The 21,376-nt window shown below is 40.5% G+C and overlaps 1 protein-coding gene across 1 annotated transcript in view; it reads right to left on the reverse strand.

The window, feature by feature from the left end:
• KCNU1 (potassium calcium-activated channel subfamily U member 1) overlaps positions 1-21,376 on the reverse strand; it is a 79,153-nt gene that overhangs the window by 38,233 nt on the left and 19,544 nt on the right. Inside the window, exons 13-21 of the mRNA XM_043502910.1 lie at positions 21,223-21,292; positions 19,890-20,045; positions 16,609-16,721; positions 16,173-16,241; positions 12,096-12,182; positions 11,859-11,959; positions 10,452-10,525; positions 7,239-7,278; positions 5,524-5,623 (exon numbers count right to left, since the gene is read on the reverse strand). Coding sequence (XP_043358845.1) covers positions 5,524-5,623; positions 7,239-7,278; positions 10,452-10,525; positions 11,859-11,959; positions 12,096-12,182; positions 16,173-16,241; positions 16,609-16,721; positions 19,890-20,045; positions 21,223-21,292 — 810 coding nt within the window. The remainder of the gene's footprint in view (positions 1-5,523; positions 5,624-7,238; positions 7,279-10,451; positions 10,526-11,858; positions 11,960-12,095; positions 12,183-16,172; positions 16,242-16,608; positions 16,722-19,889; positions 20,046-21,222; positions 21,293-21,376) is intronic.

Below are 21,376 nucleotides of genomic sequence, written 5' to 3' on the forward strand. Positions count from 1 at the left end.
ATGTGGAAAAACCATGTCTAGTAAAGGAAATGTATTGATGGAAAGACTCATAAGTGTCTCAGGATCCTAACAGGTTTTTATTCTTTTATTTATAGCCCAGCTTTATAGAATTTCTTTTGTGGAATGGTACCAGTTAAGTTAATTTCCTGGATATAAAGACTCACTTCTTGGTGATCAATTTTGGGTGAAAAAATGTGTGCGTATTTGAGTTTTGTACGTGTAGTTTGAGAGAAGAAATCTTTAATCAGAGCTCTGCATGCAGCCAAAAATCTATGCAAGACCTGGGCCTGGTGGGTGTTTGAGGTCTAGTAACCCTGCCCATTTCCCTCCAACTGGACCTCCTTGAAATTTTCTGAATTTCAGGTTCTTGATAAAATTTTAAATTGAAAGTACATTTTTTGACAAAGAACCCTCTCCTGACTAAATATAGAGCTAGTAAAAACTTTTCGAGCAGTGAAAAAGTTTGCTGATTTTGACATTTCAAAAGTTCTGAAACACTATTAAAATATTTTGAAAATTCCTGATTTTTTTCCATACCTACTCTACCTTCTCTCTCTCTCTCTCTCTCACTCACTCCTTAGCTGGAGTCTATTTCAGTGGTATATGAGCACCTTTTTTATGGGGTGCTTAAAACTATGTGCCTTAAAAGTCCCCAAGTCCCTGCAACCTTCCTAAACAAGGGATCATGTGATCTCTAAATTCTTGTCTACAGTAGGGAATAGAGCCATTTGTAACTGAACTGGTTTAAGCATGAACAGTTAAGTAAATCTACACTAACTAGAATGAATTGGTTTAAGACCTTTGCATATTCCTTCATCCACAACAGCACTGTCCCTAAATCATTTCAACTGAAATGCCCTCTTGGCATCTATCCTAAAGTTCTCACCATAGCTCCCAGAAGTGGTGCTTCTTGAAGATTTTGAACAGTCTCTGGTACATAATGTGAATCAATGCAATTCATCTGTGTCCCTATATGTACTGCAATGGTTCAAGAGGAAGTCGCTTCTAATGCTGCAGCAGCTGAGCATACTCCAAATGGTATTAAGCCAGTATGGAAAACTTTTGGAGCACTTTTGTGCATGAACACAAAGGCTGGGAGCTGGGCTCCTAAATTTCCACAGATCCTCTTTTTGCACCCAACAGAGGTGCAAAGGGTCCCTAGTTCAATGACATTTCAATTTGTCAGGAAGGGTTTTGGTCCAGGGCTCAAGCCAGCGAGATACATTCTACTGCTTAGTGATCAAGACAATGGCCTGGGATGTGGGAGACCCATGCTTAAATCCTTGCTTTGTTGCATTTGGGGTGCAGAGCAGGGATATAAACATGGGCTTTGCACATTGCAGGCCACTGCTCTAACCTAACCTCTGTGCTATGGAGTGTGATAGTCATCCTTTCACTAGGCAGCCCAGGATGGAAACGCTCAGGCGTGTTCACTCAATTCCACTGTTGCAAAGACATTCACAAGGTTTTGTTTCATTCCAGTACAGAAAAAAAACAAATTCTGAAACCTGGAAAGTGACTTTAAGGATGTCCGGGGTGAGTTCAACTGGTAGTGCCCCTGCATAGGAGGCAGCCATACCTGTAGGGGGTGGTTTGCTTGCAGTTGGTCCTGGCCACTCACTCAGCTCTCACTAGTGGCTCCAAGTAGCTGCATGTACACTGCACTGTCACACCTGATACTGTACCTCAGCTGGCATGCTGAACCCAGTGAGAGGAGTTAGTGGTGGCAACCGCTAGAGAAGGGCATGCCTGGCCCTCCAAGGAGTCAGGGTCAAAACACGTGTGGAATATTAGACAATAGAAACTGAATGAAGAATGGAAAAGGCTTCATTTGGCCCCATTGTTATTGCTGAGAATACGGATGTGAACCAAAGAAGGAGAGAAAAAAGTTACCGGAGCACGGAATTGTTGTGCTCCTGACAACTCCATCTAGGAGAGTGTGTCTCCGCTTTGTGAGCTTGGGCACATCACTTCCCCGCTCTGTGCGCCCCTTCCTTTGGGCTTGTCCTCATTACAGAGCCTTCGCTGGCATAGCTATGCCAGCAGATCCCGCTAGTTAAGACGCAGCTTAAGCAGACAGAAGAAGTTTTCTCCCAGCATGACAACACCACCTCTCAGAACGACATTAGCTAAGATGACAGAAGCACTCTTCTGTTGACATAGCTGTATTTACACCAGCGGTTTTGTCAGCATTGCTCTGTTGGCTAGGGGTATGCTTTTTTCCCCTTTCACAGATGACATAGCAATGCCAGCAAAACTTTGTCGCATAGTCTGAGACTTTGGCTGTCTTCTCCATTTAGACTGTGAGCTCTTTTAGAAAGGGACTGTTTCTTACTATGTGTGTATCCAGTGCCTCCTGATCTCAATAGGAGTCTCTAGGCACTATTATAATGCCCATAGTAAATACTACTACTACTAACTGTAACATTGTAGGTTTCAGAGTAGCAGCCGTGTTAGTCTGTATTCGCAAAAAGAAAAGGAGTACTTGTGGCACCTTAGAGACTAATGCTCTAATAAATTTGTTAGTCTCTAAGGTGCCACAAGTACTCCTTTTCTTTTTGTAACATTGTAAAATGTCCTCCCATGGGAAGCAGTGGAAGTCCAATCCCTGGTGGCATTTAAATCTAGACATCCGAAAACCTTGTGTAGGGTACAGTGATGCCTTGGCTAGATGGGACATCATTGCCTCTTTTGTGATTTGATGGTGAGGGAGAACCTTGATGGGGAAAGGAATTATGTATTTGCGTATTTGGCTGCATCTTCAGGGAATTACAGTACATCTGCTAGTAACATTTGTGTTCCTTTTTGTTAAGCGGCAGCAAAGATCTCAGGGAAAAATAAATAAATAAGAAATACCTAATCCCCAAGGTGTAATGACAGAATATGGAAACTCACTTCTCTTGAATACCTCCCTCTGGCATAATTGACTTTTCATGCACATTTTAATAATGATATTTCAGCAGGTGGTGAGGGCTCTTTTTTTGTGTGTAAATTATGTTGTGGGATGTAAGGGGAAAAGAGACATGTTATAAATTAATTGTGTTTTCATTTATATTTAACGAGTCAGCACAGTCTAATGGTGCATGTGTATGTGTTTACTATTCAGTTCCAATATTTACAACTGACCTAACTGGTGGTAGAACAGGAGCAATGAACAACGTTTTATCGTTCTGATCCTATGTAAGTGCTGGGGACAGCTGCCGAGCTGCAAAACTACCCAGAGGAGACCTTGGAGTTTTTGTTATGCCAATGCTTGTCTTTGCTGTCAAAACAGAGAAAAGGATTGTGTTGTTCATGAGCTGTTAACAGACTTAGATCTCAAGCCTTTGTAGAAGGAAAGTGACAAACATTGTGTGACGATATCTGATTAAAATATGACCATGTAGATCATTGTTGCTACCACTGTTATATAACTGCAACAAATCTTATACAAAGTGTGTCTAGTAAGGTGTCAGCAGAAAAGTTATGATTTGCTGAAAATTATTATAGTGTCACCGTGCGTCTCACAGGGTCACAACGAAGAATACCAAATTCAGGACAAACGGCTGAGAAATAGGATAGACACACCCCAAAACTGGTGGTTATTCTCCCATCAGATATACCAAACCAGCAACAAAAGTAAACTTCTGTTTCACCACACTGTCTAACAAGAAGTCAGGAAAGCAGTCTCCTTAGGCATTCCAGTCCTGGATTGAACATCCAGACACTAGACTTAAAGATGCATGGTTATTTGTTTCATCAAACAAAAGGATTCTTCTGATCCCAAAGGAACAGCCACATATCCAGGTCAATATATAACTCAGATCTTTCCCAATAATCACACCATTGCCAATCTTTTAGTATCTAAAATCTAAAGGTTTATTTAAGAAAGAAAGAAAGAAAGAAAGAAAGAAAGAAAGAAAGAAAGAAAGAAAGAAAGAAAAAGAAAGAAAGAAGAGAGTTGAAATTGGTTAAAGGAATCAAATACATACAGTAATTGCAAAGTTCTTGGTTCAGGCTTGTAGCAGTGATGGAATAAACTGCTGGTTTGTTAAGTCTCTCAATGCTTCCAAATCATTGGAAGGTCCTTGATCCCTTGGTTAGAATGCTCCCACTAGTGTAAGTCCATAATCCAGAGGTTGAGCAGGAAAGAGGCAAAATAGAGGTGTTTCCTGGGCCTTTTATAGCTTCTCTCAAGTGAAGGAAAACCCATTGTTCTCACTGTGGAAAATTGCCCTTGACAAGATGATGTTTGGAGTCACATGGACAAGTCACATGTCCATGCATGATTTTGCTTAGTCATAGCTGGAAAGTCCATTAAGTGTAGATGGGCGTCTTCCATTGTGAGTTAAGTGTTCTTTAATGGGACATTCACTTGAATAGTTCCTTCACAATGTGCTGGCTAAATACCTTGTGGGTGCTACCCAGAAGCAAACAATTGAAATACAGGTATAGAGCCAATGCTCATAATTTCAGATACAAAAATGATACATGCATAATCATTGCATAATCATATTCAGCAAATCATAACTTTCTACTGACACCTTACTTGACACACTTTGTATAAGATTTGTTGCAATTATATAACCGTTGTAACAACAATGATCTACAGGGTCATATTTTAATAAGATAGCGTCACATGTTAGTTGCGTGTTCCTCCCCAGCCAGGATCTTGTGTACTCCCCACATGTCCTTGTATATCAACTCTGGCCAATATGTCCTTCATCCCCCTCTAGTGCATGATTCATCACAGTATAACAGCCTATTACTGCTGCCAGCTAAGTATCAGATAGTGATTCCCCTTACTTGGCTGAGTAGCACCTTACACCATAAGCAGTCCTACTGAAGGTCAGTAGGGCTGCTTGTGAAGGTAAGTACTACTCAATGTGAGTAAGAGTAGCACAATCTGTCTTAAATGGAGTGACTCCTTTAGTCCCTGTAGGAGAGGTCTCTAGTGTGGTGCCCAGGTTCAAACTCTTCTGATGACCATATATCCAGTGGAGACAGCTGGAGGAATTTAGATTGTGAAACCTGGAAAGCTCTCCCCTGGTGGTGCTGCCATCACTTTGGTCAGCAGACTGATTTAGGCTGGCGCTTAGGTTAGACAAGTGGGACTGCTGTCAGGGGGTTCTCTGGGATTCAAGGCCATTCAACTTTATATCATTCTTTTCCCATGCTGCACCACAGTCCAGATTTGCTAAACCTTCCAGGTATGCAAGGTGCTGAGCACCTTTTTTCAGGTGCTGAGTTCAGAATTCCTGGCATCTTGCAGAATTGAGCCCTTCGAGGAGAGTATGGGTTGATGGACTGAGAAGCTGGATGTGTGTAAGGTTGAATTGAGCTTCTATGAGGCCATTCAATTAATCAAGGCAGGGAGGAGCCATTAAACCATCCATTGCAATCAAAACCAGTAGCAATGCCACAAGAAGTAGTACGTGCAAAGGGTTTTTAATTCCATCCTGAGAGAAAACACCCTGCCATTCTCACCTCTCACACAAATATTCACTGCAGCAGCAAGACCAAGAAGAGTTCTGAATTTCTTACCTGGCAGTGATACCTGTAACAGGAAGAACCCCAAGAGACCTCGACTTTACTGGCTCTCGATCTGGAAGGTGCATTGTTTCTTGAGGAATCCTCAGCTTCTCTGAAAACAAACGTAGTGAAAAGGAACTTGCCTCTCTTTATATATCCTTTGGTTGTATTTCTATGAGGATTGCAAGTGGCCACCGCGCCATAGGAGAGTTCTGCAGGGGCTTAAAAAATGCTCGACAATGGGGCTTTAGGTAATTGCTTAGTCAAACAACCACACAGCTAGTAAAGCACAGTATTATATTATGGTGCATATGTATAGTATGTACATGATAGCCTTATACATGACTAATACCACATACGACTCATGGTTTCATTCAAAAGGGCTGTTCAAATAAATCTTTTTGTTTGTGGTTTTTAGAAGACTCATATAAACCAAAAAACTAAAAGTAAAACTCACTCAAAACTGCCAACTTTTGCCCCCCCCCGCCCCCCGCAAAACAGGTGACCCTCCCATTTATCCTTTGGTAATGCAAACTCCAAGCTATATACCATTGGATTAAATCAGACTTTTCCAGTGTCTTTTGTACTTGTCTTATTCAGTGAAAGGTGAATACTTTTACCATGCACTAAGGGCTTGTTTGCATGGGGACACTCAGGAAAAGTAATCCAAATTAACAAAGGTGTGAATTTAAAGTGGATTTGTTAAACCCTGTGTGGACATGCTCATTCAGAATTAACGTGGCCTTAACTTAGTGTTTGTCTATACCATAACTCAGTGTAAATGGTGGAGTATGAATTGCAGAACACAGCAAAGTGTTGCACTCTAACTGCTTCATGTGAATGCTGCTGATGTGAACTAAAAGGCACATTGTTTGTGATAATAAAGTCCTGTCTGAAAGAGGACTGCATTAACTGGTAGCTATGGGATATTGGCCATGTATATGGCTGTCATATGCATACTATGTGCTATAGTATAGTTTGAAGGGGGACTACATTAACATGAACAAGGTACCTTTTAGTTCGCCCCCACTGTATCCACCTGGAGCAATTAGAGCACAGCTCTTCAGTGCACTCTGCCATTCACACCTCTGCAATTCACACTAGGGAGCTATGTAGACATTGCCTGCTCAGTTTAGTTTAATTCACTTCCAAGGTGAAACAAAATCAACCAATTTAAGGCCACTTTATAATTCTGCATCAGACTGTCCACTTGGATTTAATTTAGTTTTAGATTTAGTTCAACTAATCCATTTTACAAGTTAATTCGGATTAACTTTCTTGAGGCCTGCTCTACACTAAAAAGTTATACCTGCATAGTTATATCGGTCAGGGGTGTGAAAAACACCACACCCCAGACTGACATCACTATACCAACATAATCCCCATTGTAAACACAACTATCTCTATGAAAGATGACTTCTGTCAGCACAGCTAACTTCATTTGCACCAATAGAAAAAACTTAAATTAGGCCAGTATAATCTCTGTGTAGACATATCTTTACTGTCCCCATGTAGACAAGCCCTTAGGTCCTATGGTATAACACACACTTGCACAGCCAGTTATGTCTTGGTGTTCAATTGCATTTTGTGGGAAGAGAGTGGGGGATGCTCTTTATGTGAGTTATGCTTAGATTAGAGAAAGAGCTCTAGACAATCTCTTCCGCCTGATTAGAAATAAAAGTCATAGAGGGAAGAGTGAATCTGCCTTAGGTACTTAAATTACTGACTCAACTGTCTGAAAATCTCACAATCTTGAACCTTTTTATCCTGTGAAAAAGGGAAGTGCTATTTTGTCCATTTTACAGATGGAGAAGTGAGGCACCGAGAGAGCAAGTGAATTGCCCAGTGTCACACAGGGAGTCGGCAGCTGATCAGGGAAATGAACCTAGGCCTCTCAAGTCATAGACTAGCACCCTAACCACTGTAGTATCATTTCTCTGAATAAACTGATGTTCCATCTAATCCTCTCTTGGCCAAATTCTGAGGTCCTTCCTGCTGAGTAACAACTGTGCAATGGTCTCAGGATTTGGCCCACTGATTCTCTGTCTTGCCATCTGCCTTTCCACTCTGCTTTCCTTTCACTGTCAGAGCCTGACAGGAGGCTCAGCATTACGTTACATGTGTCCAAACATGTCCCATGTGTGTATGTGGGTGGAAGTTGGACTGGAGAAGCATTCAGACCCACATATCTCTTCATCGCACAGTCTGACAGGGGAAACCTATCACGCCCTTTATCTCCTTCTGATGCGGTAACTCTTCCCAAACTGTTCTAATCCAGCTAAAAGGTCTCATGAGTTGAAACATACACCTGGCAGAAAAGGGACATCTTTTTGCATGGGGCATTTGTCAACTTTAATAAGCAGCAATTGACCACACAGGTGTGTTAGAAGCAGGTGCATTTACTCCTGGTAACAAGATAGCTCTACCTGCCATTCTACTAGCCTCTATTTACTTACAGTGTCCTGTCTCAGTTTATCCAAGTGACTGATGTTTCCTTATCTGGGGCTTTGTTCTCCAGGAGGTGGGTGGGAAAGAAAACAGCTCTCTGAGGGCACAGCATGCAGCTGTCAGCCTTTACAGGAGATCAGGCTTAATAAAAGTATGGTAAGCCAAGACAGATATGGTATATAAAATGTAAAACCAGCCTAACTAGCTTCAGGAGAAACAATCATCTGAGAAACCTCTGAGTTTGAGGAAGGATGGTCTTCAGGTTAAGGCATTTGACTGTAAATCAGGCGATCTGGGTTTGATTGCTGGCTTTGCCACAGACTCCCCATGTAATTCACATAAGGCCAGATTCTCAACTGAGATAAATCAGGGCCCTTGATTTTCAAGGTGCTAAGGCTGAATTTTGTCATCTAAGAGTTTGAGCTGCAATTTTCAAAAATGCATGAAGGCCTCCCTTAGGCACCAAGGGATTTTTGAAAATCTCATCAGGTGGCGATCTACATCTGTAGGTGACAAAATGCACCTAAAAATCTGATCCTAAGTAGTTTATGAGCATAAAACCCGTTAGCTTAAGTTACTTAGGGATTATCTACATGTCAAAATTTACTGGTATATACAAGTATAACTATAGCTGTAGAAACAACGAGGAGTCCTTGTGGCACCTTAGAGACTAACAAATTTATTTGGACATAAGCTTTCATGGGCTAGAACCCAAGTTTATGCCCAGATAAATTTGTTAGTCTCTAAGGTGCCACAAGGACTCCTCATTGTTTTTGCTGATACAGACTAACACGCTACCACTCTGAAACCTATAGCTGTAGATTCAACTATAGTGAGATAATTATTGCAATGCAGATAAATTTCCCGGTGCAGACAAGCTCTAGGCATGTTTGAAAATCTCAGGCCTTGTCTAAATTTAGGAGGGTTTGCCAGCATAGATATACCAGTAGATCTATATTGACCACACCTCCCAGTGGAGACACAATTTATAGCAGCAGAAGAATTTGTTTGCTGGGACAACTTAAACTAGTTCTCCAAATGGAATAAGCTATACCAGAAAAAGGAGTCTTGTCAACATAACTGTTTACACTAGGGATTTTGCCAGCATCGCTATGTTGGCTGGCATGCTATTTTTTTCACATCCCTAGCTATGCCAACATAGCTATTCCAGTAAAACTTTCTAGCGTGGACCAGGCCTCACAACCGCTAGAGATGTACATGGTCTCTAGATAGAGGCTTCAGGCTGGCTCCCTTCTTAAAAATACCATGGCAGCCCCAGATGGGGGAAGGTTATGTTTTATTACCAATAGCTATTGGCAAGCTATTATGTATTTTGGGGCTAGGGCAGGAATAGCCTTGTCTCTGATTTTAACAGATTGCCCTGGTTTTTCACAGCCATGCGTACTCCAGTTAAATGCTGAGACTGTATGTGATGCACAGTGGGAAAGCTTTTGGCTGCTTTAACTGAAATTCAATTCTCTTAGGCTTCTGCGTTAGTTTGAGGGTTAATGAAAATGAATCAGATCCTTAGCTGGTGTAAAATCAGCCTAATTTCATTGAAAACAACAGAAAGAGGCTGATTTACACCAGCTGGGGATCTGACTCACGATTCCTTATCTCACTTCAGCTGACAGTGAAACTAGAGGCAGCCAGGATGTTATGTACTGATTAAGCTGCATTACTTCTTTTGTCACAGACCAAAACACTTCTTTTTATGCCGTGTTTTGCTCTGATACAACCAAAATGCTAGGGAGAACTAACAGCAACTTCTTACATCTGGCAATACTTTCGATCCCTCTGAACAGGTTTCAGAGTAGCAGCCGTGTTAGTCTGTATTCGCAAAAAAAGAAAAGGAGTACTTGTGGTACCTTAGAGACTAACAGATTTATTTGAGCATAAGCTTTTGTGAGCTACAGCTCACTTCATCGGATGCATTCCTCTGAAGCAACTGTTTCCCTGCAGTCTATCTGGTGAAGAACTGTAAACAATTGTTTTTTATCAGGCTACATTTATATTAAAATCCCACCTTGCTCTTTCATCCAACCACCTTAAATTGCATAGGAAGGAAAAGGTAAAGTCATCAGGTGTGAGAGCTCTTACAGTGTCAATGTCTGTCCATGTGTCTCTTGATGACTCTTTTTGAGATGTCTTTGTATTATATAGAAATCTCTGTTCTGGGAATCAACTGGTTTTGGGGGACCTTAGTTGCATCTATTTTAATAAGTATGTGGAACTGAAAAAATGGGCTAGGATTTCTCTTTAAAAATGACATTCCTACATGGAATCCTCCAGGTGTCAGCATGCTTCTGTTTGTTCACATGGCCTGTTTTGTTGAGCATTCTCTATGAATGAGTTTTTCCTTTATCTCAGCCCTGTGTACTTTAGCCAGATATTTAATAATGGGGCTTGGCTGCCATCTACTGCTGAAAGGAGATTTTATTTAAAATATATATTTTGTGTGTGAGAATTTGCTGAGTGCTGATGAAAGATACCTGACTGACAGCTTTGTACAGCAAAAGTCCTATATTCAGGGCACAGACACAGTGCCTGAGAATTTCAAAACAGTCTAGATTTAAATACACATTCTTCACTCAAACTAGGAGATTTAGACACAACTCTTGCATTAGACTGCTTTTGAAAATTTCAGCCAGTATTTGTAGCTGCCATGCATGGTGCTCCAGTGGGCCACCACAATGAACCTCAACATTATTCTGAGGAGAACACTTTATGGGAATAGGAGGGTATCACAGTTCCATGGCCTTTCTGTTCATGCTGGTATATCACAAGTTGTGCTCTAGTCAAACAAAAGTTATTGAGCTCAATATAGAGATAAGTGGGTGAATTTTAATGGCCACTTATGTACAGAAGGTCAGATTAGATGATGTAATGGTACTTTCTAGTCTTGAACTCCATGAATCTATGAAGCAAGAAGGGTGTTAATTAGTAATGACCAAAGTGATGTACATTTTGGTCTGGACATGTATCCACTAAGGAATGAACTGAGATCCATCAAGTCATTCATGTAAGCCAATGAAGAACCAATGGACTGAAGGAATTTGCACTTACTACCTGGGGTAGATTTCAGCAGGCGACTTAGTACTGAAAGGCTGTAGGTCCCATTTCCAGTCCCAGGGAATCTGGGGTAGGATGGGAATGAGCCATTCCACAGTTGCATTGACATTATCGTGAATAGGAGTTTTTCCTGTCCAATCTATGCTTTCCCAATTTTTAGCCTAAACTCGTTAAATCTTATAATACATCCTTGCTCAATCTCAAATACATCTTTTCTGCCTTCATTATTATTATTTTCTAGTCTTATGATGATGATAATATCTTATATAGAGAGTAATATCCTGACATCCTTACTCATTGTCATACTCGACCTTTATTTAGGGTAATTCCCACGGACTTTAATGAGAGTTTTGCCTGAGCAGGAATTGAGCACAAACTGAGTAAGGACTTCTGGGTTTATCCTGTAGCACCTTTCACACCAAAGCACCTCACAAACTATACGCATACAGCATCAATGAGATGCAATTGCCCCAGACTCCAGTTCTGAAGTTAAAGAGCAGCTGCCCACGCAAAGCATGACAATGAGCATAGGGGAAATTCTGGCCAAGGAGATGTGGCTCTTATAAAAATGCAACAGGAACCTTTACTGTCCAGTCAGAGTAGATGGGATCTAAAGGTCTTCTGAGAACTTGTCTGAAAGATCTGCACTCAATAAATTGTGTGGAATTCAGTTTCAATCTTTCAGAAGGAAAAAGGGTTATGTTCAAACCTATGTTTTCACAGACAGAATAAAGAAGAGGATGATTCAGTAACCTAAGAATCAGGTAGGAATTAGCTAGCTGCTTCCTATTTCCTCTAACTGAAACCCAGTCTGAACAGAACATTACCTGAAAAGGATCTTGTCCAAGATTTGCTTCTGCAGTGACATTTTTTAATCAGCTCCGGATTATCAATATCACTATGGCAGGCTTTACAGTAAAAATGAGCCCTGGTCAACAAAAGCAAATCAGGAGAAATTGGATTAAATTTAGAGGAGTGGAGGAATAGGTCCAAATGCATTTGTTAACTCTTGAAAGCTCTGCTCATCTAGAACTTTTTTACTGTAGGATAGTACAGAAAGTTACCTTTTGACTTCCACCTTGGATTTGGCAATAAAAAAGCCCATTGTGTTTCGATGGAGCTTTATCTGTGCAGATGGGTTGACCAGGATGCTACTGGAAAACAGTTTGGAAACAAACAAACAAAGAAGGCAAATTACCATTCACAGATTCCAAGGCCAAAAGGGATCATTTTGATAATCTAATCTGACTTCCTGTATCACACAGGCCATAGCACTTCCCAAATAATTCCGAGAGCTGATCTTTTGGAAAAATCAGCCAATCTTGACTTAAATATTCTCCATGAAGGAGAATCTACCACTAGCTTCGGTAAATTGTTCTGATCATCTGCATCTATTGGGTGAGGTTTTTGGCCTGTGTTCTGCAAGGAGTCAGAGTAGATGGTCATAATGACTCCTTCTTGCCTTATAGTGTACGAGGCACTTATACACCACCCCACTATCACTGTTGTCTTCAAGTTTCACAACACCCCCTTCATTAAGTGAAGATTTTACAGATGGAAAACTGAGGCAGAGAGATTGACTTGCCTGTGGGCACATGGGGAGTCTGCAGAAGAGCCATGACTAAAACCCCAATCTCCTGAGTCCCAATCTAATATCTTAATGACAAGACCAATCTTCATAGAATTACTGCACTATAATAACTGTTTTTTTAAAAAAAAATTTAAATGTTTTAAAAATGTTTGTTAGATGGCTATGTTTATAGGAAACTGACTCTTTTCATTCTCAAGACAATTTAAAAACATTTATTTTAATGTAACGGATAAATTCATAGTCTAGCTGCAGTTGCTGCGTATTCCAGATAGATCCAGGTGCACCCACTGTGTAGCTGAGAACGCCAAATATGTCCCATTAAAGCCTGTTGTGCTGTGAAATGTGTAAGGGATGTGCAGGCTCAATGCACCTGCTGCACTGCTAAACATATTATTACATCCCGGAAAAAGACACCTGAACATCCCAGGCACATTCAGAGAGCATGTACCCACTGTGCTGCTATAAGTACTAGGTACAGCTAGGTAGAATCCCCCTGCAGTGTTACTAAATTTATCAGATACAGTTAGGCAGAGCTACCCAGCTGTTGGATGTATCAGTGACATCCTGACATCCTACTGATTTCAACACAGTTTTAATGGGTCTTGGCAGTACAGCTGGAGCAGGAACAGCCATGTAAGGATTCATCTTTTCACTTCCCACCCAGAAAGGAAGAGGACACCTCCCCATAGCTTCTCCTCTTTAGTTACTCAGTTACTAATGAACAAACAATTGATGCAGAAGAAAAAATATTCCTTATTATTATTATTATTGTGGCAGCATCTAGAAGCCTCAGCCATAGACCAAGGCCCCCATTGTGGTAGGTTCTGTACCGACACAGAACAGAAAGATGGTCTCTGCCCCAAAGAGTTTTCCTCCTTGTCATCTCTTTCTCATTCCCATTATTTCCCTACAGATGCCAGAAGCACCAGATTCACCCAGGGACTGACTTGCAGTGGAGCTGATCACCCACAACATTCACTGACTTCACAGCTGTGAGCATTCAGCACCTCTGGAAATCAGCCCTGTGATATCTCTAGCAGTTTTCTCTCTCCCCTATCCCTTTGTTTTGTTGTTAGTGTTTCTTTTCATGTTCTCAGCAGTTTCCCCAAAACAGGCAGACACTTCATTTACAAAGGCAGAAAAAAGTAATTGCATTTAATAAACTGCTGTTTTCTGGATAATTTTGTAATGTTTTCTCAAATCTGTAGCATTGTCTCATTCTCCTTTTCTCAGCCAGTTCCAGCATCCCCATTAGGGTGTCTTGCATTTCATCAGTAGAGCAGTTAGGGACTACTATCTGGCTCTGACCCAGATCAGCTTCAGATTTTAGCAGATTCTGCTTTCAGCACTGACAGACTATACCTTTGTGACCAAACTTCATGGAGTTGAGGGACCTTGGCAATTTCTGAGGTTAAAACCTAGGGAAGTGTTTCTATTAGTAATGGAAAGAAATGGGCTCAGATTGAGCTGGATCACCCCAAATCAAGGTGAAACATCTGCACTTTACACATGAGATTCCAGTTAAGACCATGAAGTGAGGCCTAAACTGCTGAACACTTCCTATTTTCATGAGCCCGTCTCTGTCCATGGTCATCATTGTCATGTCCCTGGTACCGTGGTCTTGTACTGGCTGGGAAAAGGGCCATTATGTCAGTCATTATTGTATAATTGTGCTACAAAGAGGAAGTCATATATTGATTCAGGGGACCTTCCCTCCTCCCTCAACACAAAGAAAACCACAACTCTCTTTGTGCCCGAACCTAAGAAGTGCTGCCTGCCGTCACCTGCTATAAATCCAGTTGGAGATGAGTGTGCTCAGTAGCAGGGCTAGCTGCAAAAACTCCAGAGGTTACAAAATTTGTTTTCATTCCAACGTGGAATGAAACCAAAACCTTTTGAAATTCTTTGCAAAAACAGGAAAAAAAAAAGAAAAAGAAAAAGAGATACCTGTCCCAGAATAGCCAGCACACTCAACTGGGATGTGGACTCCAGTTCTAATCCCTACTGTAGATAGGGTGACCAGATGTCCCGATTTTATAGGGACAGTCCCAATATTTGGGGCTTTGTCTTATTTAGACGCCTATTACCCCCCACCCCATGTCCTGATTTTTTACAGTTGCTGTCTGGTCACCCTAATTGTAGATCAGGAACTTGAGCCTGGGTCATATCCCAAGTGAGTCTCACTTAAGTCTTGCAACATAGCTTAAGTGGGATTGAAGGATACATCTACACTGAAAAAAAAGGTTTCAGAGTAAAAAAACCACCCATGGCAGCAAGACTTAGAGGCTGGGTCTATAAACTTGGGCTGATGTGATGTCTCTAAAGATAGCCATGTTCCCTTTTGGGCTAGAGCTCAGACTCTCAGATCCAACCCCCTTGTCGTGTTTCCAAGTTCAAGCTCCAGCCCAACCAGGAACATCTACTTGGCTACTTTTAATGCTAAAGTGCAAGCTCCACAAGCCCAAGTCTGTAGACCTGAGCTTTTTGCCACGGGTGTTTTTTTGCATTATAGACGTATCCTAAATTCATAGGCCTTGTGCTAGCTCTCCATCCAGAGGCAAATTTCATCCGAAGTGGTTTGGGAATGATATTTTTTATATTTTTTTTTTTATATTTCTTAGCTGAGTCCTTGTTAAAAGCAATGAATCAGCAGATGAACAAGTCAGATGAGTTAGCTAACTCTGAGCTATTGCTTGCTCTCAGGAAGGTCCCTCTCTTATATTCCATCCTGGGCCTGAGAAACATTTCTGCCAAAACCAATACATTTTAGTAAAACATTCATGTTCAACAAAATAGTGTTTTTCTCTGAACAAAAAAATTTCATTGAAAATTTTTCAACCTGTCCTCCTCAGCCCTTTGCAGGAAATGCTGTGTCTTCCACTGAGGGGTCCCTGAGTTTGAACTGTTCAGAGGCTTTTAGAGCCACTTCCTCCCCAGTCTGTAATATCATGTAACATGTGATACAGTGTGGCCTTCTAGCTTGAGTACAAGGCTAGGACTGAGGTGATCTGGGTTCTATTCCCAGCTCTGGTACTGGCCTGCAGAGTAACCTTGAGCATGTCACTTCACATCTCTGCCTCAGTTTACCCATCCATAAAATATGGATAATGACAGTGAACTCTGTCATAAAGTTTTTGAGATCTGTGGATGAAAAATGCTGTATAAAAGGTGATACGCTATCAATGATTAGATCTGAGAGGGTGATGGGGAAGAGAGTCAGCGGGATCCATTCTTCTTTGGGGAATGGGCAGTCACTTCAGTACAGGAGTGGACAATGAAAAAACAGTAATTCATTTGCCTCTTCTGCTGATCATCCTGGAGGTGAAGAGGAAACTAATCATGTAGGGTGAAATTCATCCCTTTGCATTTGACCAGCCCAAAGATCAATCTCACTTATGTCTTCAAGATAGGGCTGAAGTGGGGTGTATGCTATGCAAAGACCTTGTGCTAGCTCTCTGCCCAGGGACAAATTTCATCCAAAGGGGGTTGGGAATGGTTACTACAGACAAGCTCTTGTTAAAAGAAATGGATCAGCAGCTTCTCTCGTCACCTGTTTCCATGAATGCCAGTTCTGAATTCAATTGCGAGCAGCACAAGGTCCAGCTTCACAAAGCAGAACCTGGGGAAAGGAAACAGGCCTGAAGTGGATTGGTTAAACTGCATTAAGTCCCTGTGTGAATACTTTTATTCAGAATTAGAGTGTCCTTATTCAGTCAATCTTAATTCACTTTAGAAATGAATTAAGTGAAATCAAATTAAGGCCCTAATAGTTCATCTACATAAGGAATTATTCCAGAATAGCTAGTCCTGATTAATTCCATGGGTGATGTTCTGGTTCTGAAATAAGAGCTTCCAACACGTGAAGTTAATCAGGAATAGTTAATTCGCTTTAAATTCACACCCTACCTTATTCTGGATTGACTTTCGTGTGTAGACAAACCCTAAGAGGGAAGCAGGGAAGTAACACTGAATTCTGTTCTACCTACCGGCAAACGTCTGGAAAAGTCATGTTCACAAAATCATTGGAGAGCCAATCAGTCATCACTTTGTAGTCATTGCCTTCAAAAAGGTTCCTGTTCCGCAGGCCTTTTCTCTTCGCCTAAAACAAACAACCATGGACCAAATGTTGTTTTGCGAAAGAGGTAGTGTAACAATGCCATAGTGGTAAAAGCCATAGTGTAGGGACAATTATACTGGTATAAAAGTGCTTTTTTTTTCAGTATTGCTTATTTTGGTTCCTCAGTTGGAATAAGCTATACCAGTATAGGCTCTTTGAACCAGTATAACTGTGTCCATCCTAGGGGCATTGCTGCTTAAATATATCAGTATAGTTAAAATAGCAACATTTTCTAGTGCAGACAATTCCTTAGGGTTTTATACTGCCACCCATCATCGTGGTATCTTAGTGCCTGCCATGAAAAACAATTAATGGAACTGTTTGAAAATTCTCTGTCAAAAAGGTTTTGTTTTTTGTTTTTAAATGGAAAATGGCTTTGTTGACAAAATGGAAATTTTGGCCAAAAAATGCCGATGGTCAAAGATTTTCAGGGTTTCATCGAACAAAAAAAACCAAACAAACATTTTTTGTTTTTGTTTTTCTGGCAACCAGAAAAACAGAAATTTTGGTCGGAAATTAAACACCTGAAAAATTTTGCAGGAAAGAAAATTTCCTAACCAGCTCAAACAATTAATAATAGTTAACTAATATCTTGGGCAATGTATTATGTGGTCATAACTACTGTTTGATAATGGACAGTTTCCTTATATTTAACCTGAATTCCATTGTCACTTGAAAAAATCACATATACGATTTTTTCTTGGAAGGAAAAGGCAAAAATAATTTTTAAAAGGTGACTAGTAGAAAAGATTCCTGTATTACATCCAGGCGCCATGCACTTGACTTACTAGCTTATGTACATTCCATGTTGCTGAACACTAAAAGAATTTATTTTATGTAGACTCCAGATTTTTAAGAGTGGCTACTAACTGTGAGTGCTTCTGTACTGGGATGCTCGATTAGAGAAACCTAGAGAAGTTTTGAGAAGTGCGGAGCACCAAAAATTCCACTGAAGAAAGTGGGAGTTGAAGTGGCTCAGTACGGGGCTGGCCCTAAGCCAAATGGTGTCCCAGGCCAGGAGTGTCTTCGGCACCCCACTCCTTCCATTTATTAATTTTTTGAATCCCTTATTTTTTATTGCATTTGTAGCTCATTTCACAACTTTGATGTGCAATTTAATGTGTTATATAAGGTGATAAATTTGAACACTAGGACCTGTAAATCTGTGTTTATTCATGCCATATGTAAGCAAATAAAAAATTGTTTCCTTAGGTATGCTGGTATAAGCACTTTTATACCAATACAACAGCAACCATGCTAGAGGTGTTGTATCTATTTAACTATACTGGGATAATTAAAGCTGAAGAACTAAAGCAGGCCACAGGACGACAATTCTATTTTGCAACATGAGCTATCAGAATTTGTTTTTGTTTCACATCGTAACAAAACAAAAACCTTCTCAACGTTTTGTGAAATGGAATTGTGTCAAAACATCTGTTTTTAAATGCAAAGCATCAGGTTTTCAATGCGGGTCTCTCTTTTTCTCTGGTCAGCAGAGAACCCTGCACATCAGGAACCTTCTCATTAAAAATTTTCTCAAAAATGCATACATTTCTTCAAAACATTTTGGCTTTGATAACCCAGCATATTTTGATGAAAATATGTTCAGTCAAAAATCTTCCAACAAGTTTTAGGTACAATTTTTGTATATGAATGAGACCTATATTTATTTCATATTCCATTCACTTAATCTAAGCAAAACCTGTGAATGAAAAGTATCAGAAGTCAGAAATGCTAGCATAATTCTCTTGCCACTGTTCTAAACCAGAATACAGGGAAATTCAATTAAAATAGAAGCCACTTATGGAAGGCATCTCAAATGGCCACTAGGTGATAGTAAAAACATATCCATTGCAGAACAAGGAAACATGAGGCTTCTCCAGACAACTTAATGTTAACAGTTATTTCTTTTTATTACATCTTCCAGCACCGGCTGTAAGAATTGAGAGCAATTTTGTGTAGTGAAAAGTTAATATCTTACTTGTTGATTTTTCTTCTTTAATAGGGACAGATCAAAAAAGGGAGAGTATATTAGTATTTACTCTTTTGCAGAAGGACAGTACTTAAATCCTGTGCACACTTAAGCCCCAATTAAATTCTATTTGGAGGGTGTAAGTGGTTCAGTGGCCTTGTACTGTCCTTCTGTAAAGGCTGAATCTAAGGCTATGTCTACACTGTCCAGCAGCTCAGATGCAGGGATATGAATTGCAGTGTGCAACAAAGTGTTGCACCGTATCTTCCCCTTGTGGATGCTGCGGGCATGAACTAAAAGGTTCCTACTTCACATGAATGTAGTCCTGTTTACCTTTTAGTTCACACCTACAGTGTGCAATTGGAAGAGTTATACCAGAGCACTTTGGTGCACACTGCTTTTCATTCCCCTGTTGTCTGAACTGCAGGGCTGTGTAGACAAGACCTAAGCCTTGGTCAACACTTAAAACACATAAAAACACACTTAAAACACATATCTACAGTTCTCAGGGGTATAAAAAGTTCACACTCCTAAGCACCATAGGTATGCTGATCCTAACACACAGTATAGACACAACTAGGTCAATGGAATAATACTCCCATCAACTTAGTTGCCTTCACTTGGAGAGGAGAATTACCTATAGCAATTGAAAAACCCCTTCCAACACTGCAAGAAGCTTTACTATGGCAAGACAGTGGAATAGCTACAGGGTGTTTTTATAGCACCCATAGTGTAGACATAGTCTACCTCTGTAAGAATAAAACAAAGACAGGAAATTAATTTGCACAGAGCAATCCTAAACTGTTAGAAACAGGGTATTAACTACACAGGATGGAAAACTACCCCGGGACTGACTCGCACCTTATTTACATCAATCAGTTCAAATCAGGAGTAATTCCACGGAAGTCAGCAAAGCTACACTGGCTTGAGAGGAGAATCAGGATCCATACTTTTAATCAGGCTGTAAAGCATTATTGTAAACCTGTGATACTACATTCAAGTATTAAATAAAATAGCCTGTTAGGTTATTTAGTCTCCCCTGCCAAATTAAGTCCCAGTTTGATCAAGATGAGCCTGAAAATACCCAGGCACAGGTTCCACTAAAACAAGGAACTCATGCTTGTCAGATAAGATCCTGTAATGGCCATTTACATTATTTGGACAAGTGAAGGGCTTACCTTGGTACTCTTTTGCCTAATGAACAGACTTCTTAGGAGTGTGGACAAGCCTGGAACCAAGCAACTCTGTGCTATGAAGCCTAGTTTTAGTTCAGCAAAACAGATGATGCTGTCTCCTCTCCTCCAGTCCCAATTGGGGATATTTGCCAGGTATACCTGTCTCAGGATACGATAGTGAATACAAGTGAGGGTCAAGACAGGCAGGTACATGATTTTCCTATAAAATAAAAACTGTCTTTTCTGTCTCCCTTTTTTGATTTTGAAAAAATAGTTATTGAAATTTTCAAAATAACAATATTCTAAAAATGTTTACAAAACCAGTAATGAAAATTGTGAACAGCTCTAGGCCAAAGTTTTTAAAAGGAGCTAGTGATTTTGGGTGCCACTTGGTTTAGGTGCCCTACTTGAAACACCTTAAAGTAGTTAAGCACTTTCTGAAAATCAGGCTGCTTTAAGAGGTCTCACATTGGCCACCAAAACACTAAGGCACTAAAAATCACTTTTTAAAAAAAATCCTGGCCTAGCTCCTATTGTTCTGAAATCTACTCCAGTAGGGATTCCACACCTTGGCATAGTGGATCAGACTAACTATCCCTCTAGTTTGATCACCCACATCTTGCTATGACCAATATTTGAAGCTTTGCTGGAAAGCAAAAATAAATCTCTGCCTGCTGAGCAATGCTTCTGATGGGGACAGCACACAATGCAAATGCATCCGATGAAGTGAGCTGTAGCTCACGAAAGCTTATGCGCTAATAAATTTGTTAGTCTCCAAGGTGCCACAAGTACTTCTTTTCTTTTTGCGAATACAGACTAACACAGCTGCTACTCTGAAATGCAGAGTTAAACACTAAATATATATTTTTAAAACAAAGTAGAACAATGCCCCTGTGATGGCACACAATGTGCATGAGAGAAGAAGATTCAGTTATTATCATTTAGTAACATAGAATCATCATAGAATATCAGGGTTGGAAGGGACCTCAGGAGGTCATCTAGTCCAACCCCCTGCTCAAAGCAGGACCAATCCCCAATTAAATCATCCCAGCCAGGGCTTTGTCAAGCCTGACCTTAAAAACCTCAAAGGAAGGAGATTCCACCACCTCCCTAGGTAACGCATTCCAGTGCTTCACCACCCTCCTAGTGAAAAAGTTTGTTCTATTATCCATTAATAGACACACTTGATGTGGTGGTAATGGAAGAAGCAAGATCTATGGGGTGAAATCCTGGTCTTATAGAAGTCAATAGGAACTTAGCCACTGATTTCAGTGGGGCCAGTCTTTCACCCATGATGATCAGCACTAAAGGAACAAGATTAGACTGACAGGGCTACCTTTTTATGAGACTGGATTATCTGTATAATGACTCTCGTCTTTGGATAGTGATTCTTGACAGACAGCGCCCTGCATGAAAAATATACCTGTTGGTTAATGTGCCTTGTGTGGGCGAAATGCCCTCAGATTTCAAAGCCTTTACTGCACAGCATA

Source organism: Dermochelys coriacea, chromosome 26, assembly GCF_009764565.3.
Source record: "Dermochelys coriacea isolate rDerCor1 chromosome 26, rDerCor1.pri.v4, whole genome shotgun sequence".
Lineage (NCBI taxonomy): Eukaryota > Metazoa > Chordata > Testudines > Dermochelyidae > Dermochelys > Dermochelys coriacea.